This window comes from Carassius auratus, chromosome 26 (assembly GCF_003368295.1).
Source record: "Carassius auratus strain Wakin chromosome 26, ASM336829v1, whole genome shotgun sequence".
NCBI classification, from domain to species: domain Eukaryota; kingdom Metazoa; phylum Chordata; class Actinopteri; order Cypriniformes; family Cyprinidae; genus Carassius; species Carassius auratus.
In genome coordinates this window covers 3,798,165-3,821,647 of record NC_039268.1, presented here as the reverse complement: position 1 = coordinate 3,821,647, position 23,483 = coordinate 3,798,165, and the positions used below count along the sequence as shown (strand labels likewise).

The following is a 23,483-nucleotide window of genomic DNA, read 5'->3' as shown; positions in this document are numbered from 1 at the left end:
ATTTCATAATGCATCTACTGTTTTGGTGACAAATGTAAAGAAACAAGCTAATTTGTGAATGCAGGCATAACTACATAGTTGGAACTTTTAGAGTCCCTAAGAAAATCTGTCTTCAGTAAAAGACGTACTCTTAGGAATCATCATCTGATTCCAGAACTCGCTCTCAAACATGGCCCTCCTTCGACCCGGGCTCGTGTGGGACGGATCAGGAGCCACCGTCTCACCATGGCAGACGGAGAGAGGAGAAGAAGCGCACGTGGTGGCACCACTGCCCATGATGGCCGCAAGCCAGCGCCACGAGGCAAGACGGCCGCCAGCCCAGCAACACTCCCCAAGATGGCCGCCTGATTACATTTTTGGATTATTTCTCCATGTTGAACAAGATCCTAGAGATTCCCAGGAGTGTTCACGTCACGGCTGCTGAGCCAGCGCCACAGCCCAAGTTGGCCGCCAGCCAGCGCCACAGCACAAGATGGCCACTAACCCAGCTCCAATTCGGTTGTAAAGTGATGACGTAAGAAGCGCTGAGAATACGACCTCAGCAGCTTTTTATGAGCACTGTTTATTCAATAATCATTTAAGCTAAACGCTTTCAAACTTACGGTATACACTACAGTCTCCCTGCTCACAGCGTCCCAAAAACAAAATAATTTTTATATATATTTTTATATTTATATTTCATTGTTGGCTATCTGGGACTTCGTATGAGTTAAAGGTGTAAGATTATAACTTTTTCGCTAATATTCTATCACATTGTGATTTTATTAGAAACCTTTTGTTGTTTCTCATGGTAACTGATAGAGCGTTTGGACACGGAAGCGCTTCTACGTGACGTCAGACTTAACAAGCGAATGCCGAAGATGGCCACCAGTCCAGAGCCACGGCCCAAGATGGCCGACCGTCCAGAGTCATGGCCAAGATGGCCGCCAGCCCATTACCACAGCACAAGGTGGTCACCAGCCAGCACCACAGCACAAGATGGCTTGCCAGCTCAGCGTCACGATGCAAGATGGACGTCAGCCCAGCACCGCAGCATAGGATGGCTGCTAAGCCCAGCACCTCAGCCACAAGATGGCCGCTAACCCAGCGCCAAGCCCAAGTTGGCCACCGGTCCAGAGCCACAGCCCAAGATGGCCACCCGTCCAGAGTCATGGCCCAAGATGGCCGCTAGCCCAGCGCCACAGCACAAGGTGGTTGCCAGCCCAGCACCACAGCACAAGATGGCCGACCGTCCAGAGTCATGGCCAAGATGGCTGCTTGCCCAGCACCTCTGCACAGGAGACAGCCACAGCTGACCTTCCAGAGTTGAGTCAGTTCCCGTGAACCCTCCAGAGTCGAGTCAGGTTCCAGTTGACCCTCCAGAGTCGAGTCAGGTTCCTTCCAGAGTCAGGGCTAGTCACTGATGACCTTCCAGAGTCAGAGCTAGTCACCGATGACCTTCCAGAGTCAGGGCTAGTTACCATTGACCCTCCAGAGTCAGGACTAGTTACCATTGACCCTCCAGAGTCAGGACTAGTCACCGTTGACCTTCCTGAGTCAAGTCAAGTCACCGGTGATCTTCAAGGACAAAGTCAAGTCACCAGTGATCTTCAAGAACAAAGGCAAGTCACCATTGATCTTCATGAACAAATGCAAGTCACCAATGATCTTCATGAAAAAATGCAATTCACCAATGATCTCCATGGACAAATGCAAGTCACCAGTGATCTTAATGAGCAGAGTCAGGGCCAACAATGATCTTCAGGAGCAGAGTCAAGTCAGCATTGGTCCTCTGGAATCCAGTCTATAACACCATGGGATTACCAGAGCCATTCCATGTCTCTGCTGAACTTCCAGAGCCTTGTCACGTCTCGCTGATCTACCAGAGTCTCTTCACGCCTCTGTGGAACTTCCAGAGCCTTGTCACGTCTCGGCTGATCTACCAGAGTCTTTCCTCGCCTCTGCGGAACTTCACAGAGCCTCGTCACATCTCAGTCAAACTCTCTGAGCGCCCGACTGATCCTGTCGTGGCCATTGAGCTACCCTTAGGCTACCCTTAACTGGTTCATGTTCTTTGTTTCAGACTTGCCCAACAGGACTGGCTCTCCTGCCAGTCCGATCCCACTGTGGTGGTCTTCGGCGCTGCCCTGGTGGGGCTTCGGTTCGACCACACGGACGTGGTGGTCTTCTGCTCCGCCCTGGGGGGCGTTCATCCCAACCACACGGTTGTGGTGGTCTTCTGCGCCGCCCTGGGGGCTTCCTTCCTGACCACACGGTTGTGGTGGTCTTCTGCTCCACCCCGGGTCCTGCCCGGGTCGGCGTCATCCTGGCCTCCTGAACGCCCGATCCACCCTGATTTCCTGTTTTGTTGTTGTTGTTTATTTATTTTTTTTGTTCACTTCCTGTCCCTGTTCCCCTCTGTTAGCCTGGCCCTCCGTCCCTCCCCCTGAACCTCCTCTGGTCCACCTCCTTGTTTAATTCACGTCCGTCTCTAGTCGTGCTCTCACCTTGTGTCCTTGCTTGTTTATGTTGGTTGATGTTTGATATTGACCCCTGCCTGGACTATTTATTCTTTGGATTGCCCTTAATAAAAGACGTACTCGCATTTGGATCTCTCACCGTGTCTCCTTGTATCCCAGTCATGACAAACAGTGGTTGGAAATCTGTTTATCCTTCAGTACCTTGTGCTTCCTCCTTTCTTTATAGAGAACGTGGTTCATGGTTCTTTAGAGCAGTTTAGAAAGAAGGTGGAAATGGCGGGGCTGCGTTTTCCACGCATTTGTAGATGCTGGGAGCAGGGAATATATAGAGAGCCTTATTGTAATAATTAAAATATCAATATTTGGCACCAGATATTGATTCTCGTCTTGAATAGAAAAGAACAGCGATATATCGCCATATCGATATATTGTGCCACCCCTAAAAATAGCATTGTTGCATGAATAATAAACAAGTGATAAAATGATCCATTCCTAACTATGGAGCCATGCTTTCAGGTACATTCATAATCCTGTGAAACATTTTTGGCTGTTGCCGTTAATAATGTGTTTTTATGTCAGTAATAATTTCACCAACAACAACAAAGCTAATATTCTCTCTGAGTTTCAAAGTTCCATTATGAAAATTAGCCACAGTTTTTACAGGAATAAAACCACAAATTAACCATGGTTTTGTTACTTTAAATAATAATTTACAATGAAGTATTAAGATTATTATTTTATATATATATATATATATATATATATATATATATATATATATATATATATAAACAGACCTAAGATAACAATAGTGTTTCAAATAACTTGAAATGCATTAAATAAAAACAATGAGGCAATAATGACTGGTAAATTAATAACTATATGGTTTCATTCAATAACACTAAAAAATACATAATGTAATACAAAATAAACAATTTATGTACATTGCATGTTATTACAAATGCCTGCAAAGTGAGCCAAAGGCCATTCAATTGCTGCAGCTACACTTAAAGGACAATTAAATCATTGTAGGCTATTGACCAAACATTTGATTGAAATATCCACTTAATCTATCATTTTTGGCCACTTTTTTGCTATATATAGATGACACAGCCTCTATAATTTCTTCAACAAAATAACATGTTATCATCACAACTGTTACAAAAAAGAAAAATGGTTTTAGTAAAACTGCTTTATTTTCTTTTGCATGATTTCTGAATGCTTGAAACTATAAAATCAATCACCTATATTATTAAATCATATAGCCATAGGTAACTATAGATTTGTAAATAATGCAACTTATTTACTTTGATATTTTATTAAAGTTCTATTTTGATGCCTATAGTAGTTTTTATATAGTAGTCAATTATATTTGAGGGAGGGGGCACAACAATTCAATCAGTGTTGCCAAGTCTGCAGTTTTCCTGAGGAATTGGGTTACTTTAACACTGTTGTCGTGGGTTGTTTTTTGTGTCTGCTGGTCTAAGAGACACAAATAACGCGATATTTTGTCCCTGAGATGCTAATTTACCAGGGAGCCCCACCAAAAAAACTTGGATTTTACCCCCCACAATGTGATTTTAAACATGGTATGCGCTCGAAACGCAATTGGGTTCGTTTTGAGCAGCAATTGGGCAGGTTTTGTTGTGAAAACTTGGCAACCCTGAATACAATCCTGCTTAGGGCACTCATTAGACCAGCAGCAGCCCTGAATGATAATTATATAATTTAAAAGATAATGTGAGAAATAATAAAGGAGAATATATTTTTATTTTAACACCAAATAACCAAATTTCTAAATAGTGCTAAAAATAGAATAAAGCTCTCCTATTGTGTTTATTTACAAATACTTACTTTTTTTAATAACACCTGTATAAATCTTAAGTAAAATGTTTCATTCCCAACAAGAGTGAGTGATCTGTGTTATATCTGTGTGGCAAATCTGTGACTGTATAGCTTATATTTTGGGGTTGGAACCTCGAGGGGAGTTCACCCTCGTCCAAAAACCTCACAAAAGCTGATTGCGTGTATAAGCTTGTTGCGAAGTGTGTTGATATCGCTGTATTTGGGAAGAATTAATCTGCCAAAACAGGTCTGGGCCTCTGGCAGTCGGTCATCTGCATCAACACAGTCTAACAGTAAAATCTTCAGAGAGCGCTTTGAGAAACCTCCCACAGGTACACGGTCCGTCCCATACAAGAAAACTAGAGAAAAATAAATAATGTGAGGATGTGAAGGAATAATAATTATATTCCTTATGTAGATGCATCAAGACTCAAGACAAAACCTACCCAGAAATTTCCTCTTGTTCTCCTCAGAGAGCTCAAAGAAAACAGTCCAGAAGTTCTTGATGAGCTCATCAGAGGCAGAGCACTTTTCATAGGAAGCACACTGAAGATGAAGCAGAAAAACTCAGGTACTGTAAAATATTTAAAACATCAAAGATTGGCAAGTTTCTTGAACACTTTTACCAGCTGAAGCTCCTTCCACTCGTATTTAGGGGGAGCCTTGGAAAAGCTGCTGGAGTTCCTCAGGGTGGAACATGCTCCAGGCATCAAGTGGACAGCCCTTATAGAAACCTCTTGAAAAATGTTTGAACTGTTTCTTTACGGACTTGTTGAAAACGAAGTTCACATACAAATCCACATACTCCTGTCTGGGAAAAAAAAAGTTCTTTCTTTGCAATGCACAGAAGGAACATTTACAGCAGGGGTCACCAGACTTGGCCCTGGAAGGCTGGTGTCCAGCAGTGTTTAGCTCCGACTTACCTCAACACACACTTGCCTTGAAGTTTCAAGTATACCTAGCAAGACCTTGATTAGCTAGTTGAGGTGTGTTTGATTAGGGTTGTGGCTAAACTCTGCAGGACACCAGCGCACCAGGAACAAGATTTCTGACCCCAGATCTATAGCATCTGTAGATTCATTTCGTTTTATGTTGTTTTGTCATGTATGTATTTCAGAAGTAATGCATAATTAAATTAAGTCTATTATAACATCAAGAGGTCATTTTGCTAGTTATAAACTTTGGCCGGATGGATAGATAGTTTCTACCTATTAACTTTGGTCACTTCAATTTGATCTCCGTTTGGAATGAGTTTTTTTCCTTTGACCTGAAGGAGGTTAATAACAGGACAAATGTAAGCATTTAAACAACAGCTGCACACACTTTTATACAAATGAACCATAGAAACTGTATTACCGTGAAATCCAAAAAGAGCATATCCACTACTTCCTCCTCGTCCTCCTCAAGAAGGCTTTTCAGACTTCTAATGAGATTTATGAAATACAGTTATGACCTGCTCTGAAACACTACTTTGAAGCTCACAGTGTAAAAAGTCTAATGTCTCGTAGTCTTTAATCATTTACCTGGCCTCCACAGGAGACAGTTCCTCCAGATCATTCAGAGTGGGACTCTGCTGGAGGAGTTTCTTGAACAAGGCCAGTGGGAACTCTATGTTTATATAATGACGGTTGTAGAGCGCCATTCCACAGATAACACCAAGATAGTAAAAATCTCTATTAGCTTGCATGCCCTGAAACAGACACAAGCATCACAGTACATGTATGTGATATATGAGCAAGACCACATTAGGAAGAATGAATGCTTGGTGTAAAACTTACATCAGGATTGAACCAAACAAGCGAACTCTCATGGACTTCCAGCACCTTCTTCTCCCATTTCAGAAGAGATTGAGAAAGGAGGGAGAAAAATTCTGCCGATAAACCCCTCATATCTACTCCATTCTCCCCAATGAACACCACCTGGACAGGAGATTTTCATTAAAATACCATATCAGACATTTCAACTCTGATTTCAATTCTGTAATTCTTTTACCTGCAATGGATTACGAAATGTGTGTTTTTTTTTGTCTGAGATACGTAAGTGTGTCCAGCCACACTGATTCTCTATTTATGTGCAACACATTGCCACTGGCCCTGGGTCTGAAGAGTTGCCACTGCAAGTACTAAGAAGAGTAAAATAATGTTGGCTTTTAAAGGGATAGTCCACCCAAAAATGCTAATTCTGTCTAATTCAAATCTGTTTGGCTTAATTTTTTCTGCGTAACACAAATATTCTGAAGAATGTTTTGTAACCAAGCTGTTTGGTACCCATTGACTTCCATTATATTGTAGAAAATAAAGTTAGTTCTAATAACATACAGTAGCACCGTTGTGCTTTGGGCTTCCCATGTTGGAGTCCCGGCTCGCAGACCTTTCCCAATCCCCCACCCCCTTCTCTCTCCCCCACATCCTGTCTAAATACTCATAATAAAGGCAAAAATAAATCTTTATTTTTTTTAACAAGAAGAAGAAATGATGACAGAATTTTCATTTTGGGTGAACTTTGGCTTAAAATCATAGTTGTTTGGCATATTCATGTATGGGATATGTAGGTCTGAGAACATCCTCATGTCTGGCACTCACATGAAACATTCTCCGTTTAGAAACATTGTCAGCCACAAAAGGGAACTTGACCAATATTTCAATGGTTCCCTGAAAGGAAAATGCAGTAAAGTAATATAAGATTTCTGGTAGTTATTGCTATATGTAATGCAAATCTATGTGAAATGTACTGATATGTATCATGTCCGAAGCCTTCAATACCTACAAAGTAGTAATCTTTCAATTTCAGCATATCCTGACAATCATCAGTCATAGCAGACTGCAATAGCAGAAATAACTGCACTAACAGATCCTTGAAGGTGGCTTGCAGCTATTGATGCAAAAAAAGAATTCTGTGGTGATTTGGTTTTCCTCTAAAAATCTCTTTGTGCAGCAGAATTCACTATTGCTTTGGTTCTTACCGTATCTAGTAGATCACAGACCTCATGAATGAGGAAATCCCTGTTTGGGATGTCTCTGTTAGCACTGCAGCGGACCTTCACAACAAAGTATAAACAAATATTATACAGTTATAGACTAAATTACATCTTCGATCCAAAAAAGCTTATTTTAAAAAAAAAAGGCACCTGATAGATCATCTGAAGTATCTTCAAAAACCTCTTCAGGCGTCTAGTTAAGTCATAGCCCATTTTACCACAAGAAATCTGGCCAATCAGCTCAGCAGATGCTCTGCGAAATAACCTCACCAGGCCTTTGAGCCAATCATCAGGAATTTTGGACCAGTACTTCTCTGAGAATATAACATACAAAAACTTAAGACAAATAGAGCAAAGCCAAAAACACAAGTCAAAGGCTGAAAGTTCTCCCAGCTTTACCTAGCACCTTGTGAGCATCGGGATCCAGCTGAAGGATTTTGGAGGCCAGAGCTTCAATGAGTTCAGTTCGTTGTTGTTTCTTGAGACGTCTGATGAGCTCAGGGAGGAGAAGATAAACTCTCAGCGATTCCTCACCAACTGGATTTGGATTTAGAGAACGAAGCATCTGTTCAACCACCTTCATTACCTGAGATACAAAAACTATTAGCTCCTTCTTATTGTTTATAATGTTATTAACATTTTTAATGTTTATAAATGTATACCATTACCTCTGACATCAAGCTTTTATTCTCTGATAACTTTGCAAAGGATGTTTTAACCAGATCAAAATCCAAACCACAATGCTCTTCAGACCTTGGATAATGATCATCACGACTACAAAAACAGACATTTAGATTAATATCTGCAACAGAAGGAGGCACAAATATGAGAAAATATTAAAAAGAACTACTTCATTTTACTTCATTTTGAGAAAACTTCCATTCAGAGAGGCAGGGGAGGAGAACACTGCGTTTATTTCCCTGTAAATAACAAATTACTTTTACAAATTCTTTCTGAGTCCATTTTTTTATGCATAAATATATACAATTGCTCATTTATATTATATTAGGGTACAACCTTTTATACATAATAGTTAATAATCTCTTCTATTTAACAGTAAGTTTAAAAAGGACAAATGTATTAAGGTTGTGACATTTTCACATGCAATTTCCCAGTATTTCAAAAATGGCATGGGAATAGTATACATAAAATCTGAATTTATATCAGTATCAGTAAATGGAAACACTCTATGAAACACTCACTTCTTTATTGTTGCCCATGGATCAGTTCCAGACAGCCATCGGTCAATCATTTTGTCGTTTAATGTCAAAACCCCTCTGCTTGGATTGGATTTGCCCTTACTTTCAAGTTCCTACAAAATTCAAGTAACATGAGTAAAAACAGTGCAGCAATAGTTTATGTTAAACCATTAATGAATGAAAACTATCATGTCCTACTTTGAAAAACAAGGCAAAGGATTGATTCTCCCCAGCGATGATTTTTTCAATCGTATATTCACGATTACATTCTGTGTGCAACAAATACTTCGTTTAGATCTTTGAGCATCATCATGAATTTAAAATAATTATAAAAAAATACCCTAATCCTAAATTGGGTGGTCATATAATTAGAATATCACCAAAAAGTTGATTTATTTCACTAATTCCATTCAAAAAGTGAAACTTGTATATTATATTCATTTATTACACACAGACTGATATATTTCAAATGTTTATTTCTTTACATTTTGATGATTATAACACAACTAAGGAAAGTCCAAAATTCAGTATCTCAGAAAATTTGAATATTACTTAAGACCAATACAAAAAAAGGATTTTTAGAAATCTTGGCCAACTGAAAAGTATTTTTAAAAAAAACTTTACACTGGACCTCAAGCAACGTGGATTATGTGCCTCTCCTCTCTTCCTCCTGACTCCAGGACTCTGATATCCAGTCATCAGAGAACATAAATTTGGACCTCTCAGCAGCAGTCCAGTCTTTTTTGTCTTTAGTCCAGGCGAGACGCTTCTGACGCTGTCTGTTGTTCAAGAGTGGCTTGACACAAGAAATGCAACAGCTGAAACCCATGTCTTGCATATGTCTTTTCAGTGCTGTATCTTGAAGCACTGGCTCCAGCTGCAGTCCACTCTTTGTGAATCTCCCCCACATTTTTGAATGGGTTTTGTTTCACAATCCTCTCCAGGGTGCGGTTATCCCTATTGCTTGTAAAAAAAAAATCTACCACATCTTTTCCTTCTCTTCACCTCTCTATTAATGTGCTTGGACACAGAGCTCTGTGAATAGCCAGCCTCTTTTGCAATGACCTTTTGTGTCTTGTACTCTTTGTGCAAGGTGTCAATGGTCGTCTTTTGGACAACTGTCAAGTCAGCAGTCTTCCCCATGATTGTGTAGCCTACAGAACTAGACTGAGAGACCATTTAAAGGCTTTTCAGGTATTTTGAGTTAACTAAATGATTTGAGCGTGGCACCAGGTGTCTTCAATATTGAACCTTTTCAAAATATTCTAGTTCTGAGATACTGAATTTGGGATTTTCCTTAGTTGTCAGTTATAAACATCAAAATTAAAAGAAATAAACATTTGAAATATATCAGTCCATGTGTAATGAATGAATATAATATACAAGTTTCACTTTTTGAATGGAATTAGTGAAATAAATCAACTTTTTGATAATATTCTAATTATATGACCAGCACCTGTACTTACCAGTTGGCAGATCCACAGGGAAAGGCACAGACTGTGCAATCATTTTTCCATTTCCCAGCTGCCTTTGCAACCCACATCCAAATGAGTAGATCAGCTTCGATGTGATTGATACAAGTGTGTAGTGTCTTTATACAAGATAAAAAAAAAAAAAAAAACTTTATTTAACTGAACTATACAAAGACTTGTATTAGGACTAATATCTATCTTTTGAGGAATTATCTTGATGTTATTGTTGCATGAGTTTAAAAAAAGGTGCATACAGAAATCTGAAGTATTTCTCTGAACACCGATTGTCTTTACCTCCCACACGTGACCTGTGACACTTCAGATCCCCACAGTTCAGCAACCACCCGCGGATGATGTTCATCTCTAAAAGAGTTGTGCCCAAGCTGACCAGAACCTCCGGATCCAAATGTGAACACTGTGCCACCCTAATGATATAGCCATAACATCAGCATCTATTTCAGATACAAATTATTATATATAATAGTATATAAATGCTACAGAAAAATAAATTATAACAATACAAAAATTATACTCCACCTTTGATAAAGCGGCAGTGTGTTCTCCTCCACATGAAATCGACACAGTTTTTTTCCCGTTCAGGCTATTTAAAATGGTTGGGATGTGTCTGTCTGTGGTCACAAGAATGGTGAATAGAATTCATTACTTCCAAATACATCATATTGATGCTTTTGATATAGATATATATTGCACAAATTTGGTACATTTAAATGTACTTTCTTACTATACTAATACTATATTAAGCTTTTGCATAATCAGACCTGTGGTGTCTCCGAGGCCCAGCTGTCCAGCAGAGTTCTTTCCCCATCCAAACACGACTCCAGAGAGAGACAACACAAAGCTGTGGTCTCCTCCAGCGCTGATCTGAGCCAGTGGGACCCCACTCAGACTCTGAACATGTTGAGCAGACGGAGAGCCGGGATGATCTTTCCTCAAACCCAGCTGACCGTGAGAGTTCTCCCCCCATACGAACACCTGACCATCTGAAAGAGCAACAGCTCTCAACATCTACACTCAAACTTCAATCGATTCATCTCAATCATGCAAAATGGCTGATGAAATAGTTGTCAATACCCTTAGTTAGCGCCATTGAATGATGGTCTCCACATGTGATCTGAATCACCTGCCTGTTATCCAGACCTTTGAGAGGCCTGCAGAGACAAGACAATCTGTCAGATAGATATATGCTGTTATCATTAATGGTCATTTATACTGTCATATCTCCATAAACATACTTGCACACAGTAGATTTGTCCATAATGAGAACTTTTCCTAAATCAGAAAGAAGGACTGCACCATCTCCTCCACAGACAATCAGTCTGATTCTGTCATTCTTTAGCTGTAGTTGTACTGGAGGAGTATATAAAGTATTTTCATTAATTCAATTTCTGTTCAGACTGTAAAATTAAACTACTTTCATTATGATGATGTCATTAATACACTTACAGTAGGCTATAATTCAGTAAATCATATACTTTCACATACAAACTTGGATTTGTAACTTTTTAAACTATGACATGAAGTGATATTTAGAGCATCATACTTAGTTTTCCATTATTACGATCTTCACTGCGCAATCTCAGGACCGAGACCTTTCCATCCCGGACAAATCCAGCAAAACTCCTTCCAGCTGACATGTCCTGGACAATTAATTTCGGACACACAGATTGTATTCCAGAATTGCCATGTCTGACTTGTTCAGGCTTCACCAGCCCCAAACCCTCTCTGATCTGCTCTCCCCAAAAACACAACATGATCACAGCTGATGCACGAGAAGAACAGACTCCTGAAGAGATTCTCTGCAGTGCATCCTGGTCTGAAGAAAACACTCACGAAAGTAAAAAAGGATATACTGACTTCAGACTAAACGAAACTTTTTCGATTTCCCCAAAAATGAAAGCGTTTGGAAATTGTATCTACCATGTTTGTAGTTTTTTAATACTGACCATCTAACCTATTGAAGTCCTTATTTCCGCGCCACTGAATAAAAATAAAAAGTCACCAGTTATCTTATTTACATTTTATTCACTGAGGACAAATACGGATGAGGGATTACGATTTATTAGAAAACGAAACCAAAAATTAAAGAGACAGCCTAGTTCATCCAAAAATGAAGATATTTATATCAATTCTTCACTCCGTCTTTTTCGAAAGTGTGACTTAATATTGCTTAAAGCACCACATTCTGACCGTTTTCACACAATTTGACAGGATGTTATACTTGCACTGTATATGGGCTATATCTATTTTGTACCGACATTCAGACTTGTCCAGCAGGTGGTGGTAATGCAACTAAAAGTTGTAGAAGATGACAGACATTATTTTACCAATTTCCCTGCTGAAAAAAATAGCATATGCTGGTTAGGTTTGTTTTGATGCTGGGATTCTGGTTTATGCTGGTCCTTTGCTGGTTTTATACTGGTCCTTTTGCTGGTTTATGCTGGTCCTTTGCCGGTTTGAGCTGGTCCTTTGCCGGTTTGAGCTGGTCCTTTTGCAGTTTGAGCTTGTCCTTCGCCGTTTTACGGTGGTCCTTTGCGGGTTTACACTGGTCCTTTTGCTGGTTTAGGCTGGTCCTTTGCTGGTTTACGTTGGTCCTTTGCTGGTTTATGCTGGTCCTTTTGCTGGTTTACGCTGATCCTTTGCTGGTTTAAGCTGGTGCTTTGCTGGTTTGTGCTGGTCCTTTGCTGGTTTACGTTGGTCCTTTTTTCCGGTTTACGCTGGTCCTTTGCTGGTTTGTGCTGGTCCTTTGCTGGTTTACGCTGGTCCTTTGCTGGTTTACGTTTGTCCTTTGCTGGTTTACGCTGGTCCTTTGCTGGTTTGTGCTGGTCCTTTGCCGGTTTACGCCAGTCCTTTGCTGGTTTACGTTGGTCCTTTTGCTGGTTTACGCTGGTCCTTTGCCGGTTTACGCCAGTCCTTTGCTGGTTTACGTTGGTCCTTTTGCTGGTTTACGTTGGTCCTTTGCTGGTTTACGCTGGTCCTTTGCTGGTTTACGTTGGTCCTTTTGCTGGTTTACATTTGTCCTTTGCTGGTTTACGCTGGTCCTTTGCTGGTTTACGCTGGTCCTTTGCTGGTTTGTGCTGGTCCTTTGCTGGTTTACGCTGGTCCTTTTGCTGGTTTACGTTGGTCCTTTTGCTGGTTTACGCTGGTCCTTTGCTGGTTTACCCTGGTCCTTTTGCTGGTTTAAGTTGGTCCTTTTGCTGGTTTACGCTGGTCCTTTGCTGGTTTACGCTGGTCCTTTGCTGGTTTATGTTGATCCTTTGCTGGTTTTTGGTGGTCCTACCAGGAACCATTCTGTTGAGTTGGGTGATTTGGCCCAGTATACTTAGCCAATTATTACTAACTTAGGGGTTAAAATCGATGCTGACCTTAAACTCGTCAGATTAGAGCAGTAGATAAAACAAGTTTCTTGTTTTGTGTCCAAAACAAATCATAAACTCAGAGGGGACCACGCCTTTGCTGTGGCAGCCCCAAAATTGTGGTATGACCTGCCTCAGCCGACAAAACAGGCCACTTTGATCACTCATTTTAAATCTCTTGCTGGTTTATGCTGGTTAAAAACATAAAGTTAGGATATAAACTAAACTCAATTGTGAAAACATTGTGTTAAGTCAAAACAATAACTTGGTACTTAAACATATTTTATTCCAGTTCTGTTGGCTCTTTTGTTCCATGTGTAAATATGATGAACATCATTTCTAAAGATAATACAAGACATATTTACTATAACATGATTTTTTTTATATAAGCAACTTAATATGTTTGAAGAAAACACTTAATAACAAAACATACAATAAATTTGAATTGACATACCAGAATATCTGTATATTAACACATATATTAGGCTATCAAATCACAAAGTGCTTTAGTTAAGTTAGTCTACCAACAGTAAAACAAACAATAAAAGATATTTTAAATAATGACATAAATAGAATATCTATAGCTCTCACGATGTGTTTATTTACATATATAAGCAATTTTATGATGTCTAACCTATATAAATGATGAGAACTAGCCAATATGAGTCTTCCAAAGCCAATAAGCTACAAAGTTTAGCAGCACATGCTTGACTGCATAGGGTCTGGAATCTGGAGGAAATTTCATGCTCGTCCAAAAATCTTACAAAACTTGATTGCATGTATTAGCTTGTCACGAAGTGTGTTGATATCGCTGTATTTGGGGAGAATTAATCTTTCAAAACAGGTCCGGGCCTCTGGCAGTCGGTCATCTGCATCAGCACAGTTTAACTGTGAAATCTTCAGAGAGCGCTTTGAGAAACCTCCCACAGGTACACGGTCCGTCCCATACAAGAAACCTAGAGAAAAAATAAATAATGTGAGGATGTGAAGGAATAATAATGATATTCCTTATGTAGATGCATTAAGACATTCATATGTTCAAGACGGAACCTACTCAGAAATTTCCTCTTGTTCTCCTCAGATAACTCAAAGAAAACAGTCCAGAAGTTCTTGATGAGCTCATCAGAAGCAGAGCATGTTTCATAGGAAGCACACTGAAGATGAAGCAGAAAAACTCAGGTATTACAGAATATTTAAAACATAAAAAATTTGCAAGTTTCTTAAACATGTTTACCAGCTGAAGCTCCTTCCACACGTATTTACGGGAGCCTTGGAGAAGCTCCTGGAGTTCCTCGGGGTGGAACATGCTCCAGGCATCAAGTGGACAGCCCTTATAGAAACCTCTTGAAAAATGCTCGAACTGTTTCTTCACTGACTTGTTGAAAACTAAGTTTACATACAAATCCACATACTTCTGTCTGCGAAGGAAATGAAACTTTGCAATGAAACACAAGGAAATCCAGAAAAAAGGTGTTTTTACTATGCAGTGATGGATTGTTGCATCCTCCTGCTGGAGTCCCACCAGAGGACACTTGTCCCGACTCCCTTGTTTCCCATCATGAACTTCATTTCCCATAACCTATTGCCTTGACTCATCATTGCCTGGACACTTCCACCTGTGTGTCACTACCTCATTAACTCCGTTATAACTCTCTATATATAATAACATCAAGAGGACATTTAGAAATTGAATGTTTTGTCGAGACAAGCTTGTTTGAAACATTCAAAAATATTTTAAAGAGTTGACATATGGATAGTTTCTACCTATTAGCTTTGGTCACTTTAATTTGATCTCCGTTTGGGATGAGCTTTTCTCCTTTGACCTGAAGGAGGTAAGTAAGAGCATAAATTTAAACAACAGCTGTGTACACTAATACAAATGAACCACAGAAACTGTATTACCGTGAAATCGGAACTGAGCATATCCACTACTTCATCCTCGTCCTCCTCAAGAAGACTTTTCAAAGTTCTAATGTGAGATTTATGAAATACAGTTAATATGACCTGCTCTGAAACACTACTGTGAAGCCTACATTGTAAAAAGTCTAATGTCTCGTAGTCTTTAATCGTTTACCTGGCCTCCAAAGGAGACAGTTCCTCCAGATCATTCAGAGTGGGACTCTGCTGGAGGAGTTTCTTGAACAAGGCCAGTGGGAACTCAATGTTTATATAATGACGGTTGTAGAGCGCCATTCCACAGATAACACCAAGATAGTAAAAATCTCTATTAGCTTGCATGCCCTGAAACAGACACAATGAGAATCAGAATCAGAATTAACTTTATTGCCAAGTATGCTTGCGCATACAAGGAATTTATTTTAGTGACATAAGCTTCCAGTACACAGAGACAAAACACACAGACCAAAAAAAAACAAAAACTTTTGTTTGGTGTAAAACTTACATCAGGATTGAACCAAACCACCAATGATCTCTTATTGACTTCCAGCACCTTCTTCTCCCATTCCAGAAGAGATTGGGAAAGGAGAGAAAATAATTCTGCCGATAAACCCCTCATATCTACTCCATTCTCCCCAATGAACACCACCTGGACAGGAAATTTTCATTAAAATACCATATCAGACATTTAAATTCTGAATTCAATTCTAAAATTCTTTTACCTGCAATGGATAACAAAATGAGTGGGTTTTTTGTCCGAGATACTTTAGCGTGTCTGTCAACACTGTTTCCCTGTTTATGTGCAACACGTTGCCATTTGAAATGATGGTTCCTGGGTCTGGAGAGCTCTGTAAAAGTCCCTGCAAATACTAAAAAGAGTAAAATGATGTTAGCTTTAATGGGATAGTCCACCAAAAAATACAAATTCTGTCATCATTTACTCATACTACTTTATTTATTTTGCAGAACAAAAATATCTTAAAGAAGATTGGTAACCAGACAGTTTGGTGCCCACTGATCTCCAACGTATGGTTAAAAAAAGGCATTTATTAGTTTAAGAGTGAATAAATAATGACAGAATTTACATTTTAGGTGAACTGCTACTTAAAAATATTAGTTATTTGTCATATGCATGTTTGGCATATGTATGACTTAGTATATCCATGTCTGACTTACACAAAACATTGTCTGTTTAGATACCATGTCTGCCACAAAAGGGAACTTGACCATTATTTTAATAGTTTCCTGAAAGAAAGATGCACTGAAGTAATATAAGGTTTCTCAAAGTAATTGAACAAGAAACATAAAAATGACATACATCATGGATCAAGTCAACATTTAATACTCACAAAGCAGTAATCTTTCAACTTCACATTATCCTCCACAATATCATCAGAAAAATCAAAACCCCAAATTGGCAACATCAGTTTCTCCAGGGTGGCTTGCAGCTATTTATGTAGAAAAAGTATTCTGTGGTGATTTGGTTTTCCTAAAAAAAATCTCTTTTTTGCAGAATTCAGAATTCACTATTGCTTTGGTTCTTAGTCTTACCATATCTAGTAGATCTTTGATCTCATGAATGAGGAAATCCCTGTTTGGGATGTCTCTGTTGGCACTGCAGCGGACCTTCACAACAAAGTATAAACAAATATTATACAGTGATGGACTAAATTACATCTTTGAACTAAAAAAGCATCTTTGTTTAAAATGGCACCTGATAGATCATCTGAAGAACATTCAAAAACTTCTTCAGGCGTCTAGTTATGTCATAACCCATTTCACCAGAAGAAATCTGACCAATCAGTTCAGCAGATGCTTTGTGAAATAACTCCACCAGACCTTTGAGCCAATCATCAGGGAGTTTGGACCAGTACTTCTCTGAGAACATAATATAAAAATACAAATACAACAAAGCCAAAAACACAAGTCAAAGGCTGAAAAGTCTTCCATCTTTACCTAACACCTTGCAATCATCAGAATTCAGCTCAAGAAACTTAGAAGCCAGAGCTTCAGTGAGTTCGGTTTTTTGTTTCTTGAGACGACTGATGAGCTCAGGGAGGAGAAGATAAACTCTCAGCGATTCAACGGCATTTGGATTTGGATTCAGAGACGGCAGCAGAGTCTGCTGAACCCCCTTCACTACCTGAGATACAAAAAATAAATTTAATTAACAGTATCTCACATGTAAGTAAAATTGGTTATAAATGTTAGATTTATTATTACCTCTGCTATCAAGCTTTTATTCTCTGATATCTTTGCAAAGGTTGTTTTAACCAGATCAAAATCCAAACCACAATGCTCTTCAGACGTCTGATAATGATCATCACAACTACAAAAACAGACATTTATTTTCAAATCTGTAATGGAAGTAGTCATTTTAGGCACAAAAATGAGAAATGACTAAATATAACTACCCAATTTTACCTAGTTTTGAGAAAACTTCCATTCAGGGACACAGAGGAGGAGAACACTGCATTTATTTCCCTGTAAATTACACAATACTTTTAATTATTATTTTCTAATCCATTTACAGTATATGCATTTCTTTCATGTATACAATTGCTCAGTTGTATCATTACACTTCTGATTATAAAAATAGTAAGAATCCTACAAACATAAGATCAAGATTGTAAGGAAAACACTCACTGCTTTATTGTTGCCCATGGATCAGTTCCAGACAGCCATCGGTCAATCATTTTGTCGTTTAATGTCAAAACCCCTCTGCTTGGATTGGATTTGCCCTTACTTTCAAGTTCCTACAAAATGCAAGTAACATGAGTAAACACAGTGCAGCAATAATTTATGTTAAACCATTAATGAATGAAAACTGCCATGTCCTACTTTGAAAAACAAGGCAAAGGAATGATTCTCCCCAGCGATGATTTTTTCAATCGTATATTCCCGATTACATTCTGTGTGCAACAAATACTCAGTTTAGATCTTTGAGCATCATCATGAATATAAAATATTAATTACAAAATACCCTAATGCTAAATGATGACTTTTACTTACCAGTTGGCAGATCCACAGGGAAAGGCACAGACTGTGCGATCATTTCTCCATTTCCCAGCTGCCCTTGCATCCCACATCCAAATGAGTAGATCAGCTTTGACGATGTGATTGATACAAGTGTGTGATGTCTTTACACAAGAAAAAAATCATTATTAAACTGAACTATACAAAGACTTGTATTAGGGCTAATATCTATCTTGTGAGGAATTATCTTGATGTTATGGTTATGAAATCTGTAGTATTTCTCTGAACACCGATTGTCTTTACCTCCCACACGTGACCTGTGACACTTCAGATCCCCACAGTTCAGCAACCACCCGCGGATGATGTTCATCTCTAAAAGAGTTGTGCCCAAGCTGACCAGAGCCTCCGGATCCAAATGTGAACACTGTGCCACCCTAATGATACAGCCATAACATCAGCATCTATTTCATTATGAGACATCTCATAATTAATGTAGCGTGATATATTTTATTATTTAAAAATAGTACATTTAGGTCCATAAATATATATTTGGAAACTGACACAATTTCTCTGGCTGGTGGCTCTGTATGCCATCAGAATAGAATTAAAATGAAACTATCCAGAATAAATTGTAGTGTAGACTTTAAGTTTCAATTCAAGGGCTTATAAAAATATAACATAAAATTATACAAAAAGAAATACAACCATTTTTATACACAGACCGCCCATTTTCAGGGGCTCAAATGTAATTGGACAAATAAATATAATCATAAATATAGCTGCTATAAATTTTTGTGCAGCTCGGTCCAAAGATCATCTAGTCAGATTTTGGACAAAATTGGACAAAAATTGAAGGAGGAATAGTAAAAAAAAACAGTTTTACTTTTATTTAAATTTGGAGGACAGCCACATTAATGTAAAATTGTAAATGAGGCTTTGTCAGAATTGTCATGACCCAGGGAATGAAAGAATATATAAAAATAATAAAACTCGGACAATGTTTACAAAAGTTCTAAGCTTTTTTGTAAAAAAAACTTTATATCTCTGTTCAAACTTCTCAGGTACCTCTAGGGCATGCCGTCAATGATTCCTGAATGTTTGTGCTAATATGTCAAATGGTACAAAAGATATAGCAATTTATGACAAATTTATGACAAATTTCAAAATGGTATTACAAAAACACTGACACTGATATGAAAATTGAAATCTGCAGATTCAGCATGATGCAAGGAATCCAGTAACAAGATTATGATTTTTTTGACTAACTGTTGAAAAGTTATAAGCAAAAAAAGTGGCGCTGTTCCCAACTTCGGCATGGACCCTCATATCATGCAGTTGATGAAGTGTACAAAGTTTCATCATGACTGATCAAAATTTGATTGGGATAAAGCCTTTGAACCAATTTCAAGTCAACCTCATTTAAATTCACAGCATCATAACTTTTAATTCTGTTCAGTCATTTATTTGCAGCTCAGTCCAAAGAGATCAACATGATGAGAGTAACCATATGTAGTAAGTTTCATTTAAGGGATCAAGAGTTATTTCCATTTCAGTGTTGAATGTTTGAACTGGTGGTGGCACTATAGAGACGATTCCAGAGACCCCAAATTTGGTCAGATCACTATTCATGACCATCACTACAAGTGTGCCAAATTTCATAATTTTCCAATGTTCTTTCATAGGGCTGCCATTGATTAACTTTGGGGAATAAGAAGCAGAATCTGTACAGATACAACAGCCCCTATGAGGCTTGGTCCGTAAATAAAAATTGTATTTTCAATATTTTGTTGAGAATCCCTTGCAGGCATTGAATGCCTTAAGTCTGGAACTCATTGACATCAGTGATGCTTTGCCAGGCCTTTACTGCAGCTGACTTCAGTTATTGTCTGTTTGTGGGCCTTTAGTTTTGTTTTCAGCAAGTGAAATGCATGCTCAATCGGGATGAGATCAGGAGATTGAAGGAGAGGACGAGTGGATGACGCCTGATTATATCCTTCCTTCTCTATATTAATTAAGAGTTAAGAGTAACAGACATGAACACATGTAAGTGTATTCCTTCTCCTAGGGTCACAAGGCCAGCTAGGGTCAGGGTGACCTATCCTCTACGTGCACTGCGAGGGACGAAGAGAATTGTGACATTTAGAAACGTATACTATACTTTAAGAATCCTGTTCTATCCTGTATTTCTATTCCTCAAGATTATTGTCTGCATATTATGTGTGTGTATCCAACCGTAATGATAAGACACTTGCCAGTGCTAGAAATCCTTGAATTGTAGATAAGGGCTCGGTGTGTGTGTGTGTGTGTGTGTGTTTATGTCAGCACCTATGCTCTGTGAGAAGACATCCTGACCTGAGATGAGGTGTCTTCTTCACCAGTGCTGACGCCTGCTACAATCATTGGAGATATGCTGGAGATGTTTATGTCCATATGTGGAGACTGTCTAAGTTTATCTAGGTTTTGGAACCAATCAGATTTCTGCTGACAAGCGCTTTGATGCTATTAGTATCTTCTGTCTGGAGTATAATTGTTGGTGATTTTGAATGGTTTGAAATACTACGAACTACATCGAGAGTATTGAAGCTGACTTCTGCTGATGGAAGTAAAATTATTATTAATTGAACTCATCTCTGACTCCTGGTCTTCATTCATCATATCTGGTCATTGTGTTTTAACTGTAATTCTCCTACAAGATTGACTTGGCCATTCCAGAATATTCCACTTTGCTTTTGCAGTATGTTTTGGGTCATTTCCAATCAATTTTGTGCATTTGGCAGAGAGTATATACTGTACATGTACACTTCAGAACACTTCAGAACGTCATCACTAATCACCACGGACCCAGTGGCACTGGAAGAACATGCTCATGCCATCGCACTACTTGTCATCAATGGACATCCAGGCCTTTTTATATTGCTGAGCTCACCAGTGCGTTCTTTTTTCTCTCAGAAGGTACCAAACTGTTGATTTGGCCACTCCTAATGTTCCTGTTATCTCTCGGATGGATTTGTTTCATTTTTGAAGCCTAACAATTGTCTGTTTCACTGCATGGACAGCTCATTTGACTGCATGATGTGGGTTTACAGTAACAGCTTCCAAATGCAAATGGCTCACTTAAAATCAACTCCAGATCTTTTACCATCTTAACTGATGTAGAAATAATGAAGGAATAGCCCACATCTGTACATGAAACAGATTTTGAGTGAACTGTCCAATTTATGTTCCTTATGGTCCAATTTATGGTCCCTTGAAAAAGGGAGGAGGTACAATTTTAAAAAGCTGTTAAGTCCTTAACCTTTCCTCTGATATTTGAAGAGAATACTCTCAAATTAAAGATCAGAGTGTGCACTTTAATCCTGTATTCATTATAATCCTGTATTCATTATATAACTGCAACTATATGAATATGTTTGGTCAGCAACAAATATATATGGACCTAACTCTGTAATAATTAAAAATAATTATTGTTATTATTATTATTAAATTATGATACTATACCTTTGATAGAGTGGCAGTGTGTTCCCCTCCACATGAGATGGACACAGTTTTCTTCAATTGAAGGCTATTTATAATTGTTGGGATGTGCCTGTCTTTGGTGACAAGAATTGAATTCATCACTTCAAAATGCATAATTTTCATGATTTGATATAGATTTCACAGTATAGCACAAATTTAGTACATTTATGTGTACGTTCATACTGTTACTGATTTAGCTTTTACATGATGAAATGATCAGACCTGTAGTGTCTCCGAGTCCCAGCTGTCCAGCAGAGTTCTTTCCCCATCCAAACACGACTCCAGAGAGAGACAACACAAAGCTGTGGTCTCCTCCAGCGCTGATCTGAGCCAGTGGGACCCCACTCAGACTCTGAACATGTTGAGCAGACGGAGAGCCGGGATGATCTTTCCTCAAACCCAGCTGACCGTGAGAGTTCTCCCCCCATACGAACACCTGACCATCTGAAAGAGCAACAGCTCTCAACATCTACACTCAAACTTCAATCGATTCATCTCAATCATGAGATGTTAAAAGATGAAAGCAAATGGCAGATGAAATAGTTGTCAATACCCTTAGTTAGTGCCATTGAATGATGGTCTCCACATGCGATCTGAATCACCTGCCTATTTTCCAGACCTTTGAGAGGCCTGCAGAGACAAGACAATCTGTCAGATACTATAATCCATGATCATTTATGCTGTTTGATCTCCATAAACATACTTGCACACAGTAGATTTGTCCATGATGAGAACTTTTCCTGAATCAGAAAGAAGCACCGCACCATCTCCTCCACAGACAATCTGTATGATTCTGTCATCAATTTCGTCGTTTAGCTCTAGTGATTCTGGGGCAAATAATGTATAGGCCTATATATTTTAAATATTATAAACATGTTTATAAACATAAAAAACATGTTTTATTATTAAAACATATTTATGTTTTCATTACATATCTTATCAATTATTATGTTTTAGCCTGTGTGGTTTTAATCTAACAACATGAAATAAACAAAAGCGCCATTTATTTTTATCATACCTGTATGATGGTCATAATCTTCACTGCGCAATCTCAGGACCGAGACCTTCCCATCCCGGATAAATCCAGCAAAGCTCCTTCCAGCTGACATGTCCTGAACTGCTGTTCTCGGACACACAGATTGTATTCCAGAATTTCCATGTCTGACTTGTTCAGGCTTCACCAGCCCCAAACCCTCTCTGATCTGCGATCCCCAAAAACACAACATGATCACAGCTGATGCACGAGAAGAACAGACTCCTGAAGAGATTCTCTGCAGTGCATCCTGGTCTGAGGAACACACTCACATTAAACTGAAATCAAACACGAAAATCAATCAGAAAATTGTTGGTTTCAGCCTAAGCGAAACTTGTTCAATTTCACACAAAATGAAAGTAGGTGAGAATATCTGAGGACGTCACTGGAAAACGAAACCAAAATTTAAAGGTATAGTTCGCCAATAAATTAAGGCAATTTTTCTACTCCGGTATTGTTTCAAATCAGTAGTACATTCCTTCGCGGATCACAAAAAGAGTGTTTGCCAAAATGTAATGGACTAAAAAACTCACTAAAATCTCCATTAAACACGTTTTTCATAGAGAAAAAGTGGATGATGACGTTTGAAGTTCTGTATAAGCTCTGCGTAACTCCTGCGTAAATCATTTATGCCATTCTAACTTATAACTGATACAAATAGACCTTTAGGAGGGTATGTCCGATTTTATTTTACTTTTTCAAATTTAAATGGCCAATGAAGAAAATAATAAAAAAT

General features: G+C 38.7%; 1 protein-coding gene and 1 pseudogene across 1 annotated transcript; both read right to left on the bottom strand.

Moving 5' to 3' along the window:
- Positions 1–4,282: 4,282 nt before the first annotated feature.
- LOC113044123 (probable E3 ubiquitin-protein ligase HERC3) lies at positions 4,283–11,818 on the bottom strand (annotated as a pseudogene).
- Positions 11,819–14,067: 2,249 nt separating this feature from the next.
- LOC113043953 (probable E3 ubiquitin-protein ligase HERC4) lies at positions 14,068–23,074 on the bottom strand. Its single transcript, XM_026203506.1, has 21 exons — positions 22,733–23,074; positions 22,418–22,541; positions 22,268–22,344; positions 21,937–22,158; positions 21,697–21,788; positions 18,502–18,632; positions 18,235–18,362; positions 18,064–18,134; positions 17,869–17,978; positions 17,647–17,706; positions 17,446–17,551; positions 17,179–17,365; positions 16,937–17,100; positions 16,774–16,848; positions 15,728–15,871; positions 15,401–15,567; positions 15,229–15,295; positions 15,091–15,149; positions 14,561–14,744; positions 14,381–14,480; positions 14,068–14,282 (listed from the first exon to the last, which is right to left on the bottom strand). Exons 1-21 carry the CDS (start codon positions 22,938–22,940, stop codon positions 14,068–14,070), a joined length of 2,691 nt encoding a protein of 896 aa, XP_026059291.1. The 5' UTR covers positions 22,941–23,074.
- Between the last annotated feature and the right edge of the window lie 409 nt (positions 23,075–23,483).

Coding starts and splice junctions, on each gene's coding strand:
- LOC113043953 (XM_026203506.1), bottom strand. CDS start 22,940: ATGTTGTGTTTTTGGGGATCGCAGATCAGAGAGGGTTTGGGGCTGGTG. Junction 17,366..17,445: donor ATAAAAGCTTGATAGCAGAG/GTAATAATAAAT, acceptor TTTGTATCTCAG/GTAGTGAAGGGGGTTCAGCA. Junction 15,296..15,400: donor CTGTCTCCTTTGGAGGCCAG/GTAAACGATTAA, acceptor ATCTCACATTAG/AACTTTGAAAAGTCTTCTTG.